General features: G+C 50.2%; 6 protein-coding genes across 6 annotated transcripts; 5 read left to right on the top strand and 1 right to left on the bottom strand.

Annotated features, from left to right (window-relative positions):
- Window positions 1-334: 334 nt before the first annotated feature.
- LOC130403667 (ceramide synthase-like) lies at window positions 335-3,484 on the top strand. The gene is made up of 5 exons (XM_056608087.1): window positions 335-429; window positions 717-918; window positions 1,366-1,494; window positions 2,253-2,362; window positions 3,334-3,484. The coding sequence occupies exons 1-5, from the start codon at window positions 335-337 to the stop codon at window positions 3,482-3,484; spliced, it is 687 nt and encodes a 228-aa protein (XP_056464062.1).
- Window positions 3,485-4,598: 1,114 nt separating this feature from the next.
- Window positions 4,599-15,930, top strand: mvp (major vault protein). Its single transcript, XM_056609701.1, has 17 exons — window positions 4,599-4,903; window positions 6,739-6,899; window positions 8,173-8,368; window positions 8,493-8,619; window positions 8,812-8,943; window positions 9,091-9,185; window positions 9,498-9,734; window positions 9,969-10,094; window positions 10,909-11,100; window positions 11,240-11,475; window positions 12,259-12,456; window positions 12,903-13,047; window positions 13,281-13,492; window positions 13,884-14,000; window positions 14,174-14,300; window positions 14,398-14,586; window positions 14,882-15,930. Exons 2-17 carry the CDS (start codon window positions 6,739-6,741, stop codon window positions 14,993-14,995), a joined length of 2,604 nt encoding a protein of 867 aa, XP_056465676.1. The 5' UTR covers window positions 4,599-4,903; the 3' UTR covers window positions 14,996-15,930.
- A 98-nt stretch (window positions 15,931-16,028) lies between these two features.
- On the top strand, window positions 16,029-16,485 carry LOC130405925 (histone H2B-like). The gene has a single exon (XM_056611250.1). It carries the CDS (start codon window positions 16,060-16,062, stop codon window positions 16,435-16,437), a length of 378 nt encoding a protein of 125 aa, XP_056467225.1. The 5' UTR covers window positions 16,029-16,059; the 3' UTR covers window positions 16,438-16,485.
- A 717-nt stretch (window positions 16,486-17,202) lies between these two features.
- LOC130405919 (histone H2B-like) lies at window positions 17,203-17,661 on the top strand. Its single transcript, XM_056611236.1, has one exon. The coding sequence runs from the start codon at window positions 17,232-17,234 to the stop codon at window positions 17,607-17,609; it is 378 nt and encodes a 125-aa protein (XP_056467211.1). The 5' UTR covers window positions 17,203-17,231; the 3' UTR covers window positions 17,610-17,661.
- An 870-nt stretch (window positions 17,662-18,531) lies between these two features.
- Window positions 18,532-20,032, top strand: LOC130406004 (histone H3-like). Its single transcript, XM_056611372.1, has 3 exons — window positions 18,532-18,897; window positions 19,284-19,292; window positions 19,660-20,032. Exons 1-3 carry the CDS (start codon window positions 18,569-18,571, stop codon window positions 19,976-19,978), a joined length of 657 nt encoding a protein of 218 aa, XP_056467347.1. The 5' UTR covers window positions 18,532-18,568; the 3' UTR covers window positions 19,979-20,032.
- A 1,207-nt stretch (window positions 20,033-21,239) lies between these two features.
- LOC130405896 (histone H2A) lies at window positions 21,240-21,718 on the bottom strand. Its single transcript, XM_056611200.1, has one exon. It carries the CDS (start codon window positions 21,670-21,672, stop codon window positions 21,289-21,291), a length of 384 nt encoding a protein of 127 aa, XP_056467175.1. The 5' UTR covers window positions 21,673-21,718; the 3' UTR covers window positions 21,240-21,288.
- Window positions 21,719-21,810: the final 92 nt, after the last annotated feature.

Below are 21,810 nucleotides of genomic sequence, written 5' to 3'. Positions count from 1 at the left end.
GCGGTAGAGCCGGAGACAGGCATGGACAGACAGACAGACAGCTGGTCTCTCCTTGTGGGAGGGTGTCTCTTCTTTCCCGGACTTTTCTTCTTCTTCAAGCGAACGCTCACACAGCTGGGCTGTAACCATGGAGACGCTACCACTGCATCGGCCCGGTAAAACACACACACACGCACATACAGGCCATCAAACAAAGTCACATTTTAGGCAATTAATATATATGTATTTAGATACATACATGTGTATATATATATATATAGTATATGTTTATATTATGTGTATCAGGGCAGTGTGTATATATATTATAGATAAAGTATATATATATGTTTATATTATGTGTATCAGGGCCGTGTCGGCGGTCCAGGCCATCATGGCGTCTTCGGCTGGCGTCATCATCGTCACTTCCTGTGAGGACGTGATGAGGGACAGGTGAGTTCCTGTTGGAGCAGGTTGGATGATCTAATATCATCTAATCTGCAGGGTCTCTTAAGACCAGCAGAGATGGGAGGAATGACCCAGGGTTCATAGCCGCAAGAAGGTGGCCATTTGTTTTGCTAGTCAAATGAAGTCTGAGCTTTCCCCATTTGCCAGGGAAATGACCAACTCTCTCTCTCCCCCCCCTCTTCCCTTGCTCCCTCTCTCACCCCCTCTCTCCCCTACTCCCCCCCTCTCTCTCCCCCACTTCATCTCTCCCCCCCCCCCCCATGTCTCTCTAGGCACTGGCTCTCAGAGTCCTACGTTGTCTTTGCGACGCCCTACTTTGTGTTCGACATCTACACCATGTTCCTCTGCTACAGACACAGGCTACAGGTCAAAGGTCACGAGGGAGGGGTCGGGGTGGGGGGCTACCTGCGCCGCGAGCTCCTTCTGGTCCTCCACCACCTCTTCATGGTGCTGGCCTGCTGCCCTGCCTCCCTGGTAACCACGGAAACTACTATTTACATTTTACTTAGAACAACCCGGGACCTATAAGTAGTCAATGCTAATCGATAGGGGAGTCAATGATGTAATAAACTATCTGAGCCTATCCTGAGGGGTGGAGCCTATCCTGGTGGGTGTGGCCTAACCAGGGGGGTGGAGCCTACCTTGGGAATGGGGCCTAACCAGAGGGATGGAGTCTAGGCTGGGGGTGGAGCCTAATCCAGAGGGTGGAGCCTAGCCTGGGGGGGTGGAGTCTAGCCTCAGGGGGTGGAGCCTTCCATGGTTTCAATGCTGTGGCATGGTGTGGGAAAGGCTTAGGAGAGGCAGCCATGATGGCTCTGCTTCTCATCGTTCCTAAACGCTAAATCTCCTGCTGTATGTGTTGCAGCGTCTAGGACAGATCAGACCTGTGTAATGTCTGTAGACAGCGGTCTCCTCCCGCAGAGTGAGCCTGACCCGTCTCTGTCTTCCCCCCAGTTCTGCAGGCAGGGGAGGGGGGACTTCTTCCAGGGTCTCCTCTTCCTCGCTGAGCTCAGCACGCCCTTCGTGTGTCTGGGGAAGGTTCTGATCCAGGTATCTTCTCTCACATCACATATGAATAACATGTTGGCCCATGTGAATAACATCTCTCACCCCTTCATAAGACCCATCCCAACTTAATAAGAGCATCTATTGCATCATTTCAAGTAGAAATGTTATCCATTACAATTATCTCAGGGTTATTTATATTTGTATTGATTTTATTTGTGTTATACGGGAAAGTATCAAAGATAACAACGTTACAATTTAAAACGGGCCTGACTCAGTATAAAGCTGATTTCCAGCAGGTTACTCTTCTGCAGCACATACTGTAACACAAACAGGAACAAGGCAAACCACACGTCGCGTTTACTTGCAGCATAAACAGGAAGTGTTATGTAGAACAACCAACCACCAGCTTATGTGGTTCATTGTACTGTCTGTGTGTCTACTTTTTTTTTCATTTTTTTTTTTCAAAGTTGTAGTCCATGTGGTGTGTGTTTGTCCTCCATGTTTTAGTCCATATGTTTTTTCTCTCTTTCCATCTAAAGGACCACAATGGAAACAAGCCTTTGGGCTTTATTGTGCTTTTTGATCCTTTTGAACACTTCTGTTAATTGCTGTTCAATAAAGTTTTCAATCAATCAATAAAAAAACGATGCATATACTCCCCAGTGGCGGAGAACAGCAACGCCTTTATACACGAGCTGGGGCTCCTATTGGTTCATTAAGGGAACCCGAAGTAACACAATATCAAAGCAACGTAGAACATACAGTGGAACGCACAGAGAACCTCTTCCTCTGCTCCTCAGTTCCAACAGCAGAAGACTCTCCTCCACAAGCTCAACGGAGCGCTGATGATCCTCGTCTTCTTCTGCTGTCGCGTGCTGCTCTTCCCCTACATGTACCTCACCTACAGCAGGTAAGCCCCGCCCCTACCTCTCCTACACCTACAGCAGGTAGGCCCCGCCCCCTACCTGTACTACACCTACAGCAGGTAGGCCCCGCCCCCTACCTGTACTACACCTACAGCAGGTCGGCCCCGCCCCTACCTGTACGACACTTACAGCAGGTGGGCCCCGCCCCCTACATGTACCTCACCTACAGCAGGTAGGCCCCGCCCCTACCTCTCCTACAGCAGGTAGGCCCCGCCCCCTACCTGTACTACACCTACAGCAGGTAGGCCCCGCCCCCTACCTATGCTACCCCTACAGCAGGTAGGCCCCGCCCCCTACCTGTACAACACTTACAGCAGGTAGGCCCCGCCCCCTACCTGTACGACACTTACAGCAGGTAGGCCCCGCCCCCTACCTGTACGACACTTACAGAAGGTGGGCCCCGCCCCCTACCTGTGCTACCCCTACAGCAGGTAGGCCCCGCCCCTACCTGTACCTCACCTACAGCAGGTAGGCCCCGCCCCTACCTCTCCTACACCTACAGCAGGTAGGCCCCGCCCCCTACCTGTACTACACCTACAGCAGGTAGGCCCCGCCCCCTACCTATGCTACCCCCACAGCAGGTAGGCCCCGCCCCCTACCTGTACGACACTTACAGCAGGTAGGCCCCGCCCCCTACCTGTACGACAATTACAGAAGGTGGGCCCCGCCCCCTACCTGTGCTACCCCTACAGCAGGTAGGCCCCGCCCCTACCTGTACGACACCTACAGCAGGTAGGCCCCGCCCCCTACCTGTGCTACCCCTACAGCAGGTAGGCCCCGCCCCCTACCTGTGCTACCCCTACAGCAGGTAGGCCCCGCCCCTACTTGTGTTACCCCTACAGCAGATAGGCCCCGCCCCTACCTTTGTTTAAGACAGTCACTGTGAATGAGGAAGCCTTTAGGTGTGTTTGCGGGGGCTCCATGCTGACCACAGCGCCCCCTCCCGTGGCTGCAGGTACCTGCGGGTCCCGCTGCTCCGGGTGCCTCTGGAGGTGCCCTGGCCCTGCAACCTGGGGGCCGGCCTCCTGATGGGCCTGCAGGTCCACTGGTTCCTCCTCATCTGCAGGGGAGCCCTCCGCCTTCTGCTCCGCCCAGCGACACCCTGACAGCACAGCCTCCACCCAAACACCACCCGCTACACCCTGACAGCACAGCCTCCACCCAAACACCACCCGCTACACCCTGACAGCACAGCCTCCACCCAAACACCACCCGTTACACCCTGACAGCGCGGCCTCCACCCAAACACCACCCGCTACACCCTGACAGCACAGCCTCCACCCAAACACCACCCGCTACACCCTGACAGCACAGCCTCCACCCAAACACCACCAGCACCCAAAACCCCCCACATACACCTAACACCTGGATGTGACCTTAACCTGGGTCCCTGACCTTGAACCCCTGACCCTGACCTTCACCCCTGACCCTAACCTGGAACCATGGTCATGTCAGGGTGTCTCTGGCCCCCGATGGTCAGACACTGAGGTGGACTTGGACCTTTGACCTCAAGGGATAGACCTGGGGTTCAAAATGATTAATTATTATAAGATGTTATTTTATAAGAGGGAATTCATGCAGATGTCTTCTTGTTTACCTACTGGGCCCACTGTTCTGTTCCAGAGGGGAAGTGGTTTATTGTTTAGGATAAAAACAAACATTATACCACAGCATCGCTTAGTAGTAGCATTCTTGCTAACTGCTGTACAGCTGGAATAAACCAAAGGAAATGTGACAAAGTGACTTTATTCTTCTGTCATGTTCTTCTCGCTCCAGCGACCGGAGGGACTGGCTAATGGTCTACAGCTCATACGGACTGGGACTGTAAACTGGTCTTCAGCTTGTAAACAGTTGGTTCATCAATGATTGATCCCACAACCTGATTATTGTTTCAACACATTGTAGAGGCCACGCCTACCAAACACTATAGTATATAGTCTACACAGGCCTAGTGTTTATACGAGGTAATTAATATAGTAGTTAATCATAATATATGGTAGTTAATATGAGGTAGCCTACTGTTGTATGTAGTGTCGGCCTGCTTTGCGATGCGCATCGATGGATATGATATCAATATCAGATTGTGTCAAACTTTAAATGATTGTTTTACAAAGATCTGCTGCTTGTTAAGACCAACCGATAACAAGTAGGCCTATTCAATAATCAATATCAACGATCGGTATTAATCATCGGTATTATAGAGGTGGTTGATAAGATCACGACTTTAACATTCTCCTCATGCCTAGCGAATATTGATTTATGAATACCCTGGAGCTCAAACCACTAAAGGTCCAGCTGAAAGAGACTCAAACGATGCATTGATTATGTGATCGTTTTCAACCGGAGCTCCGGTGGCCGAACTTTGGGTTCCCGTCATTCGGTCAGACCTACGTCACGGGCTTCGTTACCGGGATATAAAACAACGCCCTCACGGAACAACGAGTCCTGTGATTAAAGTCCCGACCGCGCTCTGCAGACTTCTTCTTTCTTCCTGGATCATTTTGGCTCTACCCCGACAGATCGAGGTAAGAAGGGGCTCTTCATCCGCATCAAGGGGGCGATCTGTCGGTGCTTCCCGAAAGTTAGATCTGTCAAACAACTAAACGATCTTACAGGAGTAGTTAAGTAAGTCAAGATGTCTATGTTCGCATGGCCCGTTTGGTGCTAGGGCGTCATTCGGGGTAGAAACATCGTATCTGAGGACATGGACACCAGCTCTGTTTGTGACAGTATCCACTGTCACAAACAGCGGGGGGCAGCGTCCTGGCCTGCGGTCTTTGAAGCGACTCCACCAGCCGCGGCGCAATGAGTGACGCCGTGACGCGGCGTGTTTCACTTCCTCCATGAAGTGATTTCGAGTCGTCTGAAAACTGCACATGGTTCTCCAAAGCCTATTTACTAAATAAATAAAATATATCTAAATATGTCCGACCGACTGTGTTCACTACAGAACATATTGGTATTTAATTTATTATAATTAAATTGTCGAAATAAATTGACGACCGGAAATGTTCAAACCTTTTCATAATGTGTCACTTTAGATTAATTGATTGAACTATTGTATGCAGTGCTTGTTATTAGGGTATTTGAAGCATTGTTGTTAATATAATGCAGGACGTTTGAACATTAATCCTGTCCGACAGGCCCTTCAGGCTAAAATAGTCTATAATATGAGATAGGCCTGGTGTTTATATAGGGTAGGCCTGGTGTTTATATTGGGTATGTCTAGTGTATATGATGTAGGTCTAGTGTATAGGAGGTAGGCCTGGTGTTTATATTGGGTATGCCATTTTTAATAGGAGATTGGTCTAGTCTACAGTAGGTAAGTCTAGTGCGTATATATATAGGGTAGGTCTAGTGTTTATGTAATTGGTGGACGTGTCGCCGGCCAGGATTCTTGTCAGTTGACAAAGAGTCGTAAAGAGCAGAGCTCGGGTCTCCTTGGTGACCGTTTTTTTTGCATATGGCAGCTAGTGGGGGTGAGGGTGGGAATGTGGTAAGTAAGTAAGCCATGTAGTGAGAACAAAGGGCCAGCCCAGAGCACACAGCTCAATGAATGAGAGCAGGTAGCGTGTTAAAGGTGAGGGGGTGTGGCCCTCGTCTCTAGGGGGCGTGGCCCTCAAGTCTTCAGGGGGCGTGGCCCTCAGGTTTCGAGCAGGTAGGCCCCGCCCCCTACCTGTACTACGCCTACAGCACGAAAAGAATGGGAGAGAGTTTTTTCCCTAAATTACACTATTTTAGCCACGGTGACAAAATGGCTACTACGTTGACGATCATTGAAGGAGAAACGTTTTGTCGCTGGCTTGAAGAGCAGATCTTAAAGGTTGTATCAGCGATTCTGATTGAAACATAAAGTATCACATTCATCTGCTTTTTCCTCACGATCCGCTTGCTGCCCGTCCCATAAGCAGGCTGTCAAAAAACCGCATCTCTCTAGGCAGCCTAGGCTCCGAGATCGCCCACAGAAACAAATGGTGCACATCACATCTTTTTAATAGTTTTTTTGGTATTTTTTTCTCTGAAGCACTTTGAGATTCTTGAATATAAAGTGCATTATAAATAAAATGTATTATTATTATTATTATTACATCAAAATCGAAATAAACAGTGTTCCAACCAATCACAGACAAGGGGTGGGTGTTGTGGTGTTTCACGCAAGTGCACGCGAAGTGGTAGCTACAAATTCCTGTTGCATTTTCATGCACGTTCAGAAAAATGTGCGTCCATGATCATTTTCAAAACACGGGAGGGAGGGGCTAGCTGGCTCTGTTGTGTTTGGAATCTCGCAACGGAAGTCAGGGCAACCAGAATCGCTGATACAACCTTTAAGAAGCTGTGATTCTAATTCCTCCGTCTTCAGATGCCGAAAGGACCGAGCCGACCGCAGGAGTTTGACGGACAGATGGACGTGTCAATCATCCGGATCCCGCCCCACCACTACATCCATGTGCTGGACCAGAACACCAACATCGCCCGCGTGGAGATCGGCCCGCTCACCTACATACGGCAGGACAACGAGAGGTACGGCTGTTAGCGCTGCTGGCGGCTAACGGGCTGCACACCTCTTGACCTCACCCATTCATCCACCAATGAACTAATCCCTTCATACACCGACCGCCCTGTCCTGTTCCACCACTCCTCCGGTTAGAACCGGATCAGCTGGATGTGTCGCGAAGGAGCACTCATGGACGCTTCATTAGATTAACCACAGTGCTAGATTAACCGAACCATCGTGCTAGGTTAACCAACCCATTGTGCAAAGTTAACTAACCCATCATGCAAAGTTAACTAACCCATCATTCCAAGCTAATTAACCCATCGAGCCAAGCTAACTAACCCATTGGGCCAAGCTCACTAACCCGTCGTGCTAGGTCAACTAACCCACCACACTAGGATAGGAGCCACAGCCTGTAACGTATTCAAAGTAAGATGGCCGAGGCTGGGAAATCTGCACGATGAACTGGGAGAAGAGTGTTGCTACTGGTCAGGTATAAGTGGGAGGAGGCGGGCCTTAGCACAGGATGTTAGTGGCTGATTGGCTGATGGATTTTCCACGTTAAAGGAGCATTTCACCGGTGGAGGCATGAATATGTATTGAAATTGGGTCCTATATGTAGTCGAATAATAAAATAAAATTCTAATTTGGTGCCGTCTTGACCGAGAAAAGGCAGAAAGTGACTTTTTGGCGCTTGTGGATTGAAGACAACAACTCCCACCATGCACCACGTTGGTGCACCGCTCCCGCTGATCTAGATCTCCGCCTATCGGACACCTCGCTGTTCCATCTACCAAGCTGATACCGCAAGACTGCTTGAAAATCATTTCACACAATATTTAAAGTGAAGATCCAGTACCTTCCGCCATTAACTTAAGTTTTATCAACAGCCTCTGTTAGCTTAGCTTCAGACGCTGTGGATGTTAGTTTCTGCTGTTGAAGTCCCACCGACTGGCACTGCTCTAATAGGTCTGTAGCGTCAGTGGGTCCCACCCCCTATAGAGGGGTGGGACTAGTGCCTGTAGTCTTACGAGAATCCTCCCCTCTTACACTTCCTATTTACTTCTACGCAAAAATCGTCATATTGCGTCATCTTAAACAGGAAGTGTTGGAGATCGATACAGATCTCTCCAGTCTCTCCAGAAAATAAGGGAATGATGCACGACCAATCAAAAATATGAGTGGGTTTCTAACGATACAAAGCTTAATGGAAATGGGTTTAAGTTTACCTTTAAGTTAATTGGTGCTCAGCAGCCCGACCGAGACCTCAGGGGCTAAAGGTCAGCCTTGTGTTCCCAGAGTGCTCTTCTCCCCGGTCCGTATGATCATGGTGCCGCCGCGCCACTACTGCGTCATCGCCAACCCCGTCGCCCGCGACGACGAAGGCCTGGCGCTGTTCGACCAATCAGGACAGGCCAAGCTCCGCCACGCGGACCTGGAGATCCGGCTGGCCCAGGACCCCTTCCCCCTGTACCCGGGAGAGGAGACCCAGCTGGTACAGCAGCAGGCACTCACTCAGTCATTCACTCAGTCATTCACTCAGTCATTCAGACATTCAGTCAGACATTCATTCAGACATTCATTCATTCCGCTCTCCCCCCCCCCCCCTCCCCCCACAGGAAGTGACCCCCCTGGTCATCGTGTACCCCGACACGGCGCTGCGGCTCCAGGCACTGCTGGACTTTGAGGACGTTAGCGGAGGAGAGCAGCGGGTGGCCGGGGACGAGTGGCTGTTTGAGGGGCCGGGTGGGGGACACACACACACACACACACACACACACACACACACACACACACACACACACACACACACACACACACACACACACACACACACACACACACACACACACACACACACACACACACACACACACACCAGAAGGCCTTGTGTGTGAGGAATATTAAATTACTAGTGTGTGTTTGTGTGGTTGCTAGGGACCTACATCCCCAGGAAGGAGGTAGTTGTCTTGGAGACAGTGAAGGCCACGGTGATCAGAGAGAACCAGGCCATCCGCCTCCGCGCCCGCAAGGAGGGGGTAGACCGGGGTGGCGTGCACCGCGTCACAGGTACACACACACGCATGCACGCACGCACACGCGCGCACACACACACAAAAATTACACTTTAAATACGACAAATTAGCATGTCACTGTGCTCTATAAATAGGGAGGACAAATATCCTGTGTGTGTGTGTGTGTGTGTCCCATCAATAGGCGAGGAGTGGCTTGTCAGGAAGGTGGGGGCGTATCTCCCAGGAGCCCATGAGGAGGTCCTGGACATCGTGAACGCCTTCATCCTCACCGACAAGGTCGGTCCGCCTCCCGCTGTAGACCCTGGTGTGACCAGGTTACCGCGGTAACAGCCTGGTTACCAAACTGGTAACCAGTTTGGGACCGCAGGTCCGGTGGCGCGTCTTGCAGCGGGGTCAGCTGACCCCCGACGTTCGCTTTATATCACCATTTTTATTGTATTTTTTATTTGATGTTTTTATTCTAGTTATTATCATAATTGTTGTCAAGCACATTGAGTTGCCCTTGTGTATGAAATGGGCTACATTAATAAACGGCCCGTACCGTACTAAAGCCTTCTGACCTGTGGCGCTGCTCCCTCCACCCACCAGAGGGCGCTGCACGTGCGGGCGCTGCGGCACTTCAAGGACGCGGGCGGCCGGGACCGGCGCACGGGGGAGGAGTGGCTGGTGACGCTGGCGGACCGCGAGGCGCACGTGCCGGCGGTGGCGGAGGAGGTGGTGGGCGTGGTCGAGGTCACCACGCTCAGCAGCCGGCAGTACTGCGTGGTGCTGGACCCGGTGGGCGCCGACGGGAAGCCACAGCTGGGCCAGAAGAGGGTCGTCAAGGTAACGCTCCCCCCACACCAACTCCTCACACATTCAACCCCCCTCATCTCCTCAACCCCCCCTCCTCCTCAGCGCCCTGGGAGAGGATGGAAGGTTCGACCTAACGCTACTGTCCTCCTCTCCTCTCCTCTCCACTCCTCCTCTCCTCCTCCTCTCCTCCCTCTCCTCCTCCACCTCCTCCACCTCCTCCTCCTCCTCCTCCTCCTCCTCCTCCTCCTCCACCTCCTCCTGTAGGGGGAGCGCTCCTTCTTCCTGCGTCCGGGGGAGTGTCTGGAGGACGGTATCCAGGATGTCTACATCCTGTCTGAGGACGAGGGGCTGGTGCTCCGTGCCGTGGAGACCTTCCAGGACGACGACCAGGTGAGCCTAGCCTAGCATAGCCAACCACTTAGCCTAGCATATCTAAAGCTCTTAGCCTAGCATTGCTAACCACTTAGACTAGTATAGCTAACGACTTAGTATAGCTAAAAAACTTAACCTAGCATAGCTAAGCACTTAGCTTAGCATAGCTAAAACTCTTAAAACACTAACCACTTAGCCTAGCATAGCTAAACGGTATTTCCTTGCATAGCCAACCACTTGGCTAAGCTAAACCACTTAGCCTAGCCTAGCTGATTCAACTAGCATAGCCTAGCTAAAACAGCTAGCCTTGCATAGCCCAGTTCAACTGCCTAGCTAAACGGCTTATCCTAGCTAGATAACCTGACCCAGCCTAGCTTGGTCACCTAGTTAAACCGCCTAGCCGCTTGGTGAACCAACCAGCTAGCTAATCCACCAAACTTGGCTGTGTGAGCCGCACATAGACAAGCTAAAACCACTAGCTTAACCTAACTCAGTCAACCATCCTAGCTAATGCTAGCACAGCTCGTGCTGAAGGCTGAAGTGTTTCAGGGATCTGCTTCAGCTTCTTTCTCACATTTCCCTCCTTTTCCTCCTCACTAATTGGTTCCCTCCCTCCCCTCTTGTCTTACTCCTCCCTCCCCCCTCTCTCCCTCCCCTCTCCTCTCACTCCTTTTGTCGTCCCTTCATCCGTTCTTCTCAGTTGCATCGTCCTACCTCCCCCCCCTCCTCCCCCCCCCTCCCCCCAGCACCTCCCTCCCCCCACCAGAGCATCGCCTCTCTAACCTGTCTCTCCCACCTCCTCTCTCTCCCCCACTCTCTCTGCCTCCCCCAGGAGGATGTGCAGGAGGAGGAGCCCCAGAGGCCGAAGCGCTCCAAGACGGTCCGTCGTCCTGGCGACCGCTGGATGCTGCGGGGGCCCATCGAGTACGTTCCCCCGGTAACGGTGGAGGTGATGGTGCGACGCCAAGCCATCCCATTGGACGAGAATGAGGGCCTGTACGTCCGCGACATCAAGACGGGGAAGGTAGGCTATAGCTGTACTGGTTACTGGTTACTGTACTGGTATACTAGTTACAATAGTTATGCCGGCTATGTTAGTTATACTGGGTCTTAATAATTGGTATACTAGCTACACTGGGTATACTGGTCCTCCTCCTCTCCAGGTGCGAGCGGTCATCGGCCACACCTACATGCTGACCCATGACGAGGAGCTGTGGGAGAAGGAGCTGCCGGCCAACGTGGAGGTGCTGCTGGCCGCGGCCCGCGACCCGCTCACCCACCGCTCGGACCGCTCGGCCGCCGGGGCCGCCGCCCCCCGCGACCGCACCCGCATGGTCTCGTACCGCGTGCCCCACAACGCCGCCGTGCAGGTCTACGACTACCGCGAGAAGAAAGCCAGGTACCGCCCGCCTGCGCTTAGAGCCTGGACTTAGAGCCTGGCCTGGGCTTAGAGCCTGGCCTGGGCTTAGAGCCTGGCCTGGGCTTAGAGCCTGGCCTGGGCTTAGAGCCTGGCCTGGGCTTAGAGCCTGGCCTGGGCTTAGAGCCCGGCCTGGGCTTAGAGCCCGGCCTGGGCTTAGAGCCCGGCCTGGGCTTAGAGACTGGCCTTGGTTTAGAGCCTGGGTTTAGAGCCTGGGCTGGGCTTAACCGTCTGGGCTGGGCTTAACCGTCTGGGCTGGGCTTAACCGTCTGGGTTTACCCTCCTGGCAAACATTTTTTGACGCATGGATTTGTTGGGTCCTTTAATGTGGTGTTAATGGGTGGTGTGTTGTGTTGGTATGGTGGTGTATTTTGCTGGCAGGCTGGTGTAAATGGGATGCGTATTGTGGTTTAATTGGGTGTATTGTGGTGTAAATAGGTGGTGTTTTGGCAGGGCAGGGTTAATGGGTGGTGCGTTTTGTTGTAGGGTGGTGTGTTGTGGTGTTAATGGGTGGTGCGTTGTGTTGTAGGGTGGTGTGTTGTGTTGTAGGGTGGTGCGTTGTGTTGTAGGGTGGTGCGTTGTGGTGTTAATGGGTGGTGCGTTGTGGTGTTAATGGGTGGTGTGGTGTTAATGGGTGGTGCAGTGTGGTGTTAATGGGTGGTGCGTTGTGTTGTAGGGTGGTATGTTGTGGTGTTAATGGGTGGTGCGTTGTGGTGTTAATGGGTGGTGTAGTGTGGTGTTAATGGGTGGTGCGTTGTGTTGTAGGGTGGTGTTTGGTCCGGAGCTGGTGATGCTGGGGCCTGATGAACAGTTCACGGTGCTCTCGCTGTCCGGAGACAAACCCAAGAGGCCCAACGTCATCAAGGCCGTCTGCCTGCTGCTCGGACCCGACTTCTTCACGGACATCATCACCATAGAGACGGCGGACCACGCCCGCCTGCAGCTGCAGCTCTCCTACAACTGGTACTGGGGGGGGGGGCGCGTTCACCTTGTCGCTTCATATTAACGACCAATCATTTGGTTGTAGTCAGAGCTTTAAGTGTGTTTTAAGCGCATAAACTCGCCCAGAGTGAGTTAACTGTATAAAAGGGTCTGTAAAGGTTTCCAGTCTACACAATAGTGTGTAGACTGCAGTGTGTAGACTGGCAACTATAGCATTTCTTTCTTTGTTGTAAATAAACGGGGTAACAAGGCGTATCTCCGCCCGTTGGGACTGTGGTTTGAGTCCTGGTTTCTGTCCCAGCAACTGATCCATCTCCCCTCAGAGTCTGCGGGGTCGGAGAAATGAACAAATGAATGTCAAAGATTTGCTGTAAAAAGAAAAATGCTGTTGGTTTATAGGACCACTCCCCCAGAGAGCGACATAGTGAGTTCCAGGGGTGAGCTGCTCACTGCCTCACTCTCCGCAGGCATTTTGAAGTCAAGGCCCCGTTGGACGTGGAGCAGGCCACCGCGCTGTTCTCGGTTCCCGACTTCGTGGGCGACGCCTCCAAAGCCATTGCCTCTCGCATCCGCGGAGCCGTTGCCTCCGTGCAGTTTGATGACTTCCACAAGGTCTGTCTGACTACCTGTCTGTATGTAGGACCTCCTGTCTGTCTGACTACAGGTCTGTGTGTCGTACAGTTGACATAATACTTTCGTACTATAATTTCAGATATCGGTTTCAATATTAAATATAGCGAGATGTGTCCCTCAATTATAACTACAATTAAACTCTGGCTAGATGTAGATCATCATCATCAGCACTACAAGGTCTCTAGTTGTGTCGGTTTTGCTTCCCCCCTCAGAACTCCAACCGGATCATCTTCTCGGCCGTGTTCGGTTTTGATGAGAAGCTGGCGGTGCGCAACGTGCTGCGCTTCTCCCAGAACCTGCTGGTGATCAGCAGCGTGGACATCCAGTCGGTGGAGCCGGTGGACCAGCGCACCCGCGACGCCCTGCAGAAGAGCGTCCAGCTGGCCATCGAGATCACCACCAACTCCCAGGAGGCCGCCGCGCGGTGAGCAGCCTTTAGGGATACCGTGAGGAACAGCACCTCTAGTGATACCGTGAGGAACAGCACCTCTAGTGATACCGTGAGGAACAGCACCTCTAGTGATAGACTGAGAACAGCACCTCTAGTGATAGACTGAGAACAGCACCTCTAGTGATACCGTGAGGAACAGCACCTCTAGTGATAGACTGAGAACAGCACCTCTAGTGATACCGTGAGGAACAGCACCTCTAGTGATACCGTGAGGAACAGCACCTCTAGTGATACCCCGAAGAAGAAACCCTTTATTTATAAACGGAGGGATAACAGCTTTATTTATATTGACAATATAACTTGTTCAAACATAGACTAGCCCACGCCTGTACAGAACATGATTAAATCTCTGACCTGTGTGCAGCCACGAGGCCGAGCGCCTGGAGCAGGAGGCCCGCGGTCGACTGGAGCGCCAGAAGATCACCGACCAGGCTGAGGCCGAGCGGGCTCGCAAGGAGCTGCTGGAGCTGGAGGCCCTGAGGTAGGCCGTGCTGACGTGAGCGTGGTGGAGGCCGCCTCCTGTGGTGACCAGGGGGACTGTGTGTGTGTGTTACATCGTCCACTAACTTTGCATACATGTCAACCATAGTTCCGGTCTCAAGGTGCTTTACAGACCCCTGGTTTAACGACAAACTCGACCCTTAACCTCTAAAGTGCAGCGGTGGAGAGTACGGGAGCAGCGAAGGCGGAGGCTCAGTCCCGGGCGGAGGCGGCTCGGATCCAGGGCGAGGCGGCGGTCAACGAGGCCAAACTCAAGGCTGAGGCCCAGCGCATCGAGGCGGTAAAGACCCCTCAACTCCCTCTTACCTAACTCCCCCCTTAACTCACCCCTCACCTAACCCCTGACCCCTCTACGGCGCGGCGCCGCCCCTCTCCAGGAGGGGGAGCTGCAGCGGCTGACCAAGGCGCGGGAGCAGGAGCTGCTCTACCAGAAGCAGGTGGACCTCCAGACGGTGGAGAAGACGCAGAAGCTGGCCCAGATCGAGACGCAGCGCTTCAACGACATGATGACCAGCCTGGGCAAAGACACACTGAGCGACATCGCCCGGGCCGGGCCGGAGATGCAGGTAACCCCCGGAATCACATGACCTCCAGCCGTGACCCCACATGACCTCCAAATGTGAACCCTCGTGACCTCCAGCTTTGACCCCTCGTGACCCTGACCAATGAACCATCAACAGCCTCCAAACCTTGTGTCCCAGTTTCTCCTTCAGAGCTTTAGAGCCTGAAAACAAACATTTACACTGACACAAAACAATTCATTAAAACAATATTGAATCAATTGGTCGAAGACGAGGCGAATCTAAACATGTAAACAGTAAGAAGGTGCATTTTTTAATCTGTCTGTCTTCTGTCTGTCAGGCCAAACTACTCCAGTCTCTGGGTATAAAGTCCACCCTCATCACTGACGGCTCGACCCCCATCAACCTGTTCACCACCGCCAGCGGCCTGATGGGGGCGCTGCCGGGCCAGTGAGCTCATCGACGCCGTGATGTCAGCCAGATGATGTCATCACCGCTGTGATGTCACGGTTCTTCCTGAAGAAGCTTTCTACTAAAGATCATAATCATGTTGCCACGCTTTCCGATCGCATGGACCCGCACACACAATGAGATATACACACCATGAGATACAAACACCATGAGATACACACATTATGTACACAGCATGACCAAAACGACATGCAACACACAGCATACTGTAGTAATGTGTTCAGTAATGCAATGATATCTTTGTGCCTTATAAAGTTCTGTTTGAATCTTCAAAAGCCTGTGGTTGTGTTTCATGTTTGGACACAGCTCTCGTCTCTATTAGTCCATTAAAAATATATGAATTGCCCATGAATACAAAATATTATTATACATATATCTGCAGAAATATTATCTTACTATATTCAAAATATAGAAATAATGGTTGCCTTTTGAAACAAGTGGCTGAAGTATACATTCGTACTAAGTCGTTATTTTCTGCCATCTATTTGGGCAACGGTCTGCTCGGTCAAATGCCTATAGCAACCAAGTAGGCCTACAGCAGAATTCAAAATGTACCGCGCGGTAAATGTGTTCCTCTGTGACGTAGTTATAAGCGGTCAGAAAAAGATGCCTCGAATCCTTCAACTATTATTGATTTAAAAGATTTTTCAATTTAAAAGGATGGTATAATGTTACTGAGACCATTTTTCATGAGTGAAAATATATTAACGATATTTATAGTAATGTTTCATGTATATGATAATAAACCGGTCAGAAAGACCGTGAGCTGGATCAGAAACGTTAAGAAGCTAAAAATATTTGTTTACATTGAATGAACAGTTCGAGTCAATTTCAATTATTTCCCCCGGGATAAATAAAGCATCTTGAATCTTGAATCTTGAGTCATATAATGATCGAGTAACTATAATGATCTTTCTCCCAGCAACGGAATTCTGTGTCCCTTAATCCAGCCAATCACGCAAACGGCATGTCACATGCTGATTTGCATGCGCCTCCTATAAATACGGTTGTAACAGGGTGGGAGCGGTATTCGCATTCATTCTCATCATGCCTGCTGACGTTGCCAAACCCGCTCCCAAGAAGGGCTCTAAGAAAGCCGTCTCCAAGACAGCAGTTAAGGGCGGCAAGAAGCGCCGCAAGTCCAGGAAGGAGAGCTATGCCATCTACGTCTACAAGGTGCTGAAGCAGGTCCACCCCGACACCGGCATCTCCTCTAAGGCGATGGGGATCATGAACTCCTTCGTCAACGACATCTTCGAGCGTATCGCCGGTGAGGCCTCTCGCCTGGCTCACTACAACAAACGCCGCACCATCACCTCTAGGGAGATCCAGACCGCCGTCCGCCTGCTGCTCCCCGGTGAGCTGGCCAAGCACGCCGTGTCTGAGGGCACCAAGGCGGTGACCAAGTACACCAGCTCCAAGTAGACCCCACCATTCAACCAAACAAACGGTTCTTTTAAGAACCACCCAAATACCTTCAAAAGAGCTTGCTCCAAACTGATCTATGAGCTAGGACTATATCGCTTACATAATACTAATTTCTGCAGTTAACCCCCAATGCCGGGATAAAACACGTTTATTGTACCATGTCGTTGAATCCCTTTGCTAAATTATGACTACTTGTCCTTAAAAGGGGAAATAATGGTTGCCTTTTGAAACGAGTGGCTGAAGTTTACATTCGTACTAGAGATCGTTATTTCCTGCCATCTATTTGGGCAACGGTCTGCTCGGTCAAATTCCTAGCAACCAAGTAGGCCTACAGCAGAATTCAAAATGTACCGCGCGGTAAATGTCTTCCTCTGTGACGTAGTTATAAGCGGTCAGAAAAAGCTGCCTCGAGTCAATAAACCAGTATTGATTTAAAAGATGTTTCAATTTAAAAGGATGGTATAATGTTACTGAGACCATTTTTCATGAGTGAAAATATATTATCGATATTTATAGTAATGTTTCATGTAGGCTATATGATAATAAACCGGTCAGAAAGACCGTGAGCTGGATCAGAAACGTTAAGAAGCTAAAAATATTTATTTACATTGAATGAACAGTTCAAGTCATATAATGATCTAGTAACTATAGTGATCTTTCTCCCAGCAACGGAATTCTGTGTCCCTTAATCCAGCCAATCACGCAAACGGCATGTCACATGCTGATTTGCATGCGCCTCCTATAAATACGGTTGTAACAGGGAAGGAGCGGTATTCGCATTCATTCTCATCATGCCTGCTGACGTTGCCAAACCCGCTCCCAAGAAGGGCTCTAAGAAAGCTGTCTCCAAGACGGCAGTTAAGGGCGGGAAGAAGCGCCGCAAGTCCAGGAAGGAGAGCTATGCCATCTACGTCTACAAGGTGCTGAAGCAGGTCCACCCCGACACCGGCATCTCCTCCAAGGCGATGGGGATCATGAACTCCTTCGTCAACGACATCTTCGAGCGTATCGCCGGTGAGGCCTCTCGCCTGGCTCACTACAACAAACGCCGCACCATCACCTCTAGGGAGATCCAGACCGCCGTCCGCCTGCTGCTCCCCGGTGAGCTGGCCAAGCACGCCGTGTCTGAGGGCACCAAGGCGGTGACCAAGTACACCAGCTCCAAGTAGACCCCACCATTCAACCAAACAAACGGTTCTTTTAAGAACCACCCAAATACCTCCAAAAGAGCTTGCTCCAAACTGATCTATGAGCTAGCTCTATATCGTTTACATAATACTATTTTCTGCCGTTAACCCCCAACGCCGGGATATAACACGTTTAATGTTTTGCTAAATTATGACTACTTGTCCTTAAAAGGGGGCATTAGTGATGTATGAATATCGATGCCCTTCATGAGAAAAGCCTATACCAGGCTTTTCTATTCTGTACAAGTACTAATGGACGGAATGAATGCAATAGTCTGGCAGTAATCACATTTCGGCTCTGGTGTTGTCACTAATGTTTCTCCATTAGTAAGAACAGTTAATTGTTCTTTATTCATATTTGAGATATATTATTTTAACTGTTCACATTTCTTAGTGCTCCAACTGATATTATTTCAAACAATCCTCCGATTGTTTACGTCCGTACAAGGACGGACCGACCGGGCCATCTGGGCCACAGCCAGGGCCACATATCTTATCAAGGGAGTGACTGCCTACGTTCTTTTGTTATTCACGTTTTCTTACATATATGATGCTCGCCCCAAACCTTTGGTTCGGGGAGAAGATGGATCTACAGCCAAGGAGCCCGTCTGGAGACTGCTCCTCACCAACTACACTATAGATTATTCAACCTAAAGTGTTGTCTGTACCGTGCTGTATTTAGAAAAAAAACAGAACGCAGAGTCTATACAAACAAGCTGAAATTTAACACTGCTTTATACAAAACGTAAATTGTGTACTACCTCCCTTTCTTAGAGATACGGTTGGTTATGATTCCAAAAGGGGCGTTTTGTGAGGGAGGTACTTTATCCGCCCTCTCTCACAGAGAGACCAATCATCGTGGGCGGATCTCCGGGACTGGCTACATATTCTCTACTCGACGGATTTCTTCCATACCGTCGATTTGAAGACTCCCAACCGCAATGGCCAGAACCAAGCAGACCGCTCGTAAGTCCACCGGTGGCAAAGCCCCCAGGAAGCAGCTCGCCACCAAGGCAGCCCGTAAGAGCGCCCCGGCCACCGGCGGCGTGAAGAAGCCCCATCGTTACAGGCCCGGGACCGTGGCCCTGAGAGAGATCCGTAGGTACCAGAAGTCCACCGAGCTGCTGATCCGCAAGTTGCCCTTCCAGCGCCTGGTGAGGGAGATCGCTCAGGACTTCAAGACCGACCTGCGCTTCCAGAGCTCCGCCGTCATGGCTCTTCAGGAGGCCAGCGAGGCTTATCTGGTCGGTCTGTTCGAGGACACCAACCTGTGCGCCATCCACGCCAAGAGGGTCACCATCATGCCAAAAGACATCCAGCTGGCCCGCCGTATTCGCGGAGAACGCGCCTAAACTGTCCTACTCCCAAGTACCCCCAACGGCTCTTTTAAGAGCCACCTACAGACACGAAAGAGCAATCCTCGTTTTTATCCCCTACGTCTGTTGCCCGAAGCTGTCCAGGTTACATGGCTGTGCAGCTGCGTTATGAGATGACTGTATATAAATCCCATTGTGGATTTTATCTTCACACCAATTTGAAACGACACTTAAAGTAAACAATTTGCCACCATATTGCATTAATACAACACCAGGATTTAAAACGAAATGATTTTAGTTCAGAGAAATTAAGATTATCCTCTAAACAGACGTGCATTAGACGTATAATGTACAGAGTATATGTTTAGTTGAAGATACAATACATTACTATAAATGTGCATATGATCAGATTAAGAACAAGACTTGATGTCATTAGAGAACAAGGAACTATAAGTACTTTCGACCAGATATGTAAACAAGAGATCGATTTTTGAGTTCGTCTTGGATTTAATTTATGTAGCCAAAACATTTATTGTGAATTATATTAACATGCATCATTAAATGAAATGCGTTATTAAAACTTTCCATCCACATTTGAACAGCGGTAATGGGCGGGGTCTGTACGGGAGCTCCGCCCTTCGTCTCTCTCGAGTCCTCTGCGAGCCTTCATAAACACGGAGCGTCAACTCAGGGTTTCATTCTGCATCTACAAACAGCTTAGTCATGTCTGGTCGAGGAAAAGGAGGAAAAGGACTCGGAAAAGGAGGCGCCAAGCGTCACCGTAAAGTTCTCCGTGATAACATCCAGGGCATCACCAAGCCCGCTATCCGCCGTCTTGCCCGTCGTGGCGGTGTGAAGCGTATCTCCGGTCTGATCTACGAGGAGACCCGCGGTGTCCTCAAGGTGTTCCTGGAGAACGTGATCCGTGATGCCGTCACCTACACCGAGCACGCCAAGAGGAAGACCGTCACCGCCATGGATGTTGTCTACGCTCTGAAGAGGCAGGGACGCACCCTGTACGGCTTCGGCGGTTAAACCATCTTCTCCCACCCTCAACCCAAAGGCTCTTTTAAGAGCCACACAAATGCTTTAAGAAGCTCCTTCACTAAGTCTACCTTCTGCCATAGAATATGTGCAACAGCGCGCGGATATTTTGAAACGCCACTGTGTTTATGAATAGTTCGTCCTAGCCACAACTGCACAGGGGCTTATATTTGTCTTATGTTATATTTATTTATGACGAAACGCAAACATATCAAACTACATATTTAACTCAAGTTCGAAAAACAGTAATAGCCTAATATATTACTTCTGGTTCTAGCTCTTGCTCTTCCTAACCGTTTTGAACTCCTCTTTCCAAACCGGCCAGGTAAGCTATATTACATTTGCAAAAACCTTTTAAATGTAGCGGTTTACATAAACAATTATCATGCCTATGACCAGTGGTCATTACAAGTACAGACATTCCGACTTTCACCCAACCAGCTTAAGAGTTGGTAATATAAATAAATCCTCAAACCAATCTTCACTGTATTTAGTTTGTACACATAAGCCCAATTATATGGTAGTTTGCTTTTTGTTTTGAAGAGAACCTCTAATGGGGCCATTGCTAATTAGATAACAATTAACGACACTTTGCTGCTATGAAGAATGGAAAGTCTGCGAAGAATTAATACACAGCAGTTTAAGGCAAGGCAACTTTATTTACATAGCACTTTTCATGCACAAGGCAGACTCAAAGTGCTTCACATATAAACATTGTCATGCAATAAAATACAAGTAAAAGAAAACATGCAAAGAAATAAGTAAAATAGAAAGTGCAATGTATTTAAGATCAGATCAACAGTCTCTCTGGTACCCGCGCCGGGACTCCAACCCGACCTAAAGGAAACCAACGGCCTTATTCTGGGACTCCAACCCAGACAGACGTCAGGACTCAAACCCAGACAGAACTCAGGTCTTTCTCTAGGACTCCAACCCGACCCAAGGAAGATGGTCCTTTCTCTGGGACTCCAACCCAGATTCTAGGACTCTAACCCGGACAGAAATTGGGTCTCAAACCCTTATCCTTTCTCTCTGGTATCAGATCATGTATTTTTCTGGTAAAAACAGATAATAAAAAGGGAAAGTTAAATAGGCATTTGAGTAAGTAAAAATAGAAAGTACAATGTCTTTAAGATCAACAGTCTCGCTGGAACCCACGTCCGGACTCCAACCCGACCTAAAGGAACTAGCCTACGTTAACTTTAAAAGCAGTGGCGTTTACCGGTTTAAAAGATGTAGCTCTTTGGTTAAATCTGGGTGGCTCTTAAAAGAGCCTTTGGGGTTAAAGGTAGATTTATAATCTATTTCTTGGCGGGCTTCTCGGTCTTCTTGGGGAGAAGGACGGCCTGGATGTTGGGCAGCACACCGCCTTGAGCGATGGTCACTCCGCCTAGGAGTTTGTTGAGCTCCTCGTCGTTGCGGACGGCCAGCTGCAGATGGCGGGGGATGATGCGGGTCTTCTTGTTGTCGCGGGCCGCGTTTCCAGCCAACTCCAGGATCTCAGCGGTCAGATACTCGAGAACCGCCGCCAGGTAGACGGGAGCACCGGCTCCGACGCGGTGAGCATAGTTTCCCTTACGGAGGAGCCTGTGCACTCTGCCGACGGGGAACTGAAGCCCGGCACGAGATGAGCGGGTCTTGGCCTTTGCCCTGGCTTTGCCTCCGGTTTTACCTCTTCCAGACATGTTTTACTTCGGTACGTAAATGCTTCAAAGTAATGACAATGGTTCTCTTCAAACAGGAGTTTACATAGACCTCCAGCCCTTTGCTCATTGGCTAGCCCACACAATACAAAACGGACCAATAACATATCTTAGATTCAT

Source organism: Gadus chalcogrammus, chromosome 2, assembly GCF_026213295.1.
Source record: "Gadus chalcogrammus isolate NIFS_2021 chromosome 2, NIFS_Gcha_1.0, whole genome shotgun sequence".
Taxonomy (NCBI): Eukaryota; Metazoa; Chordata; class Actinopteri; order Gadiformes; family Gadidae; genus Gadus; species Gadus chalcogrammus.
This window is presented reverse-complemented; position numbering and strand designations above follow the sequence as displayed.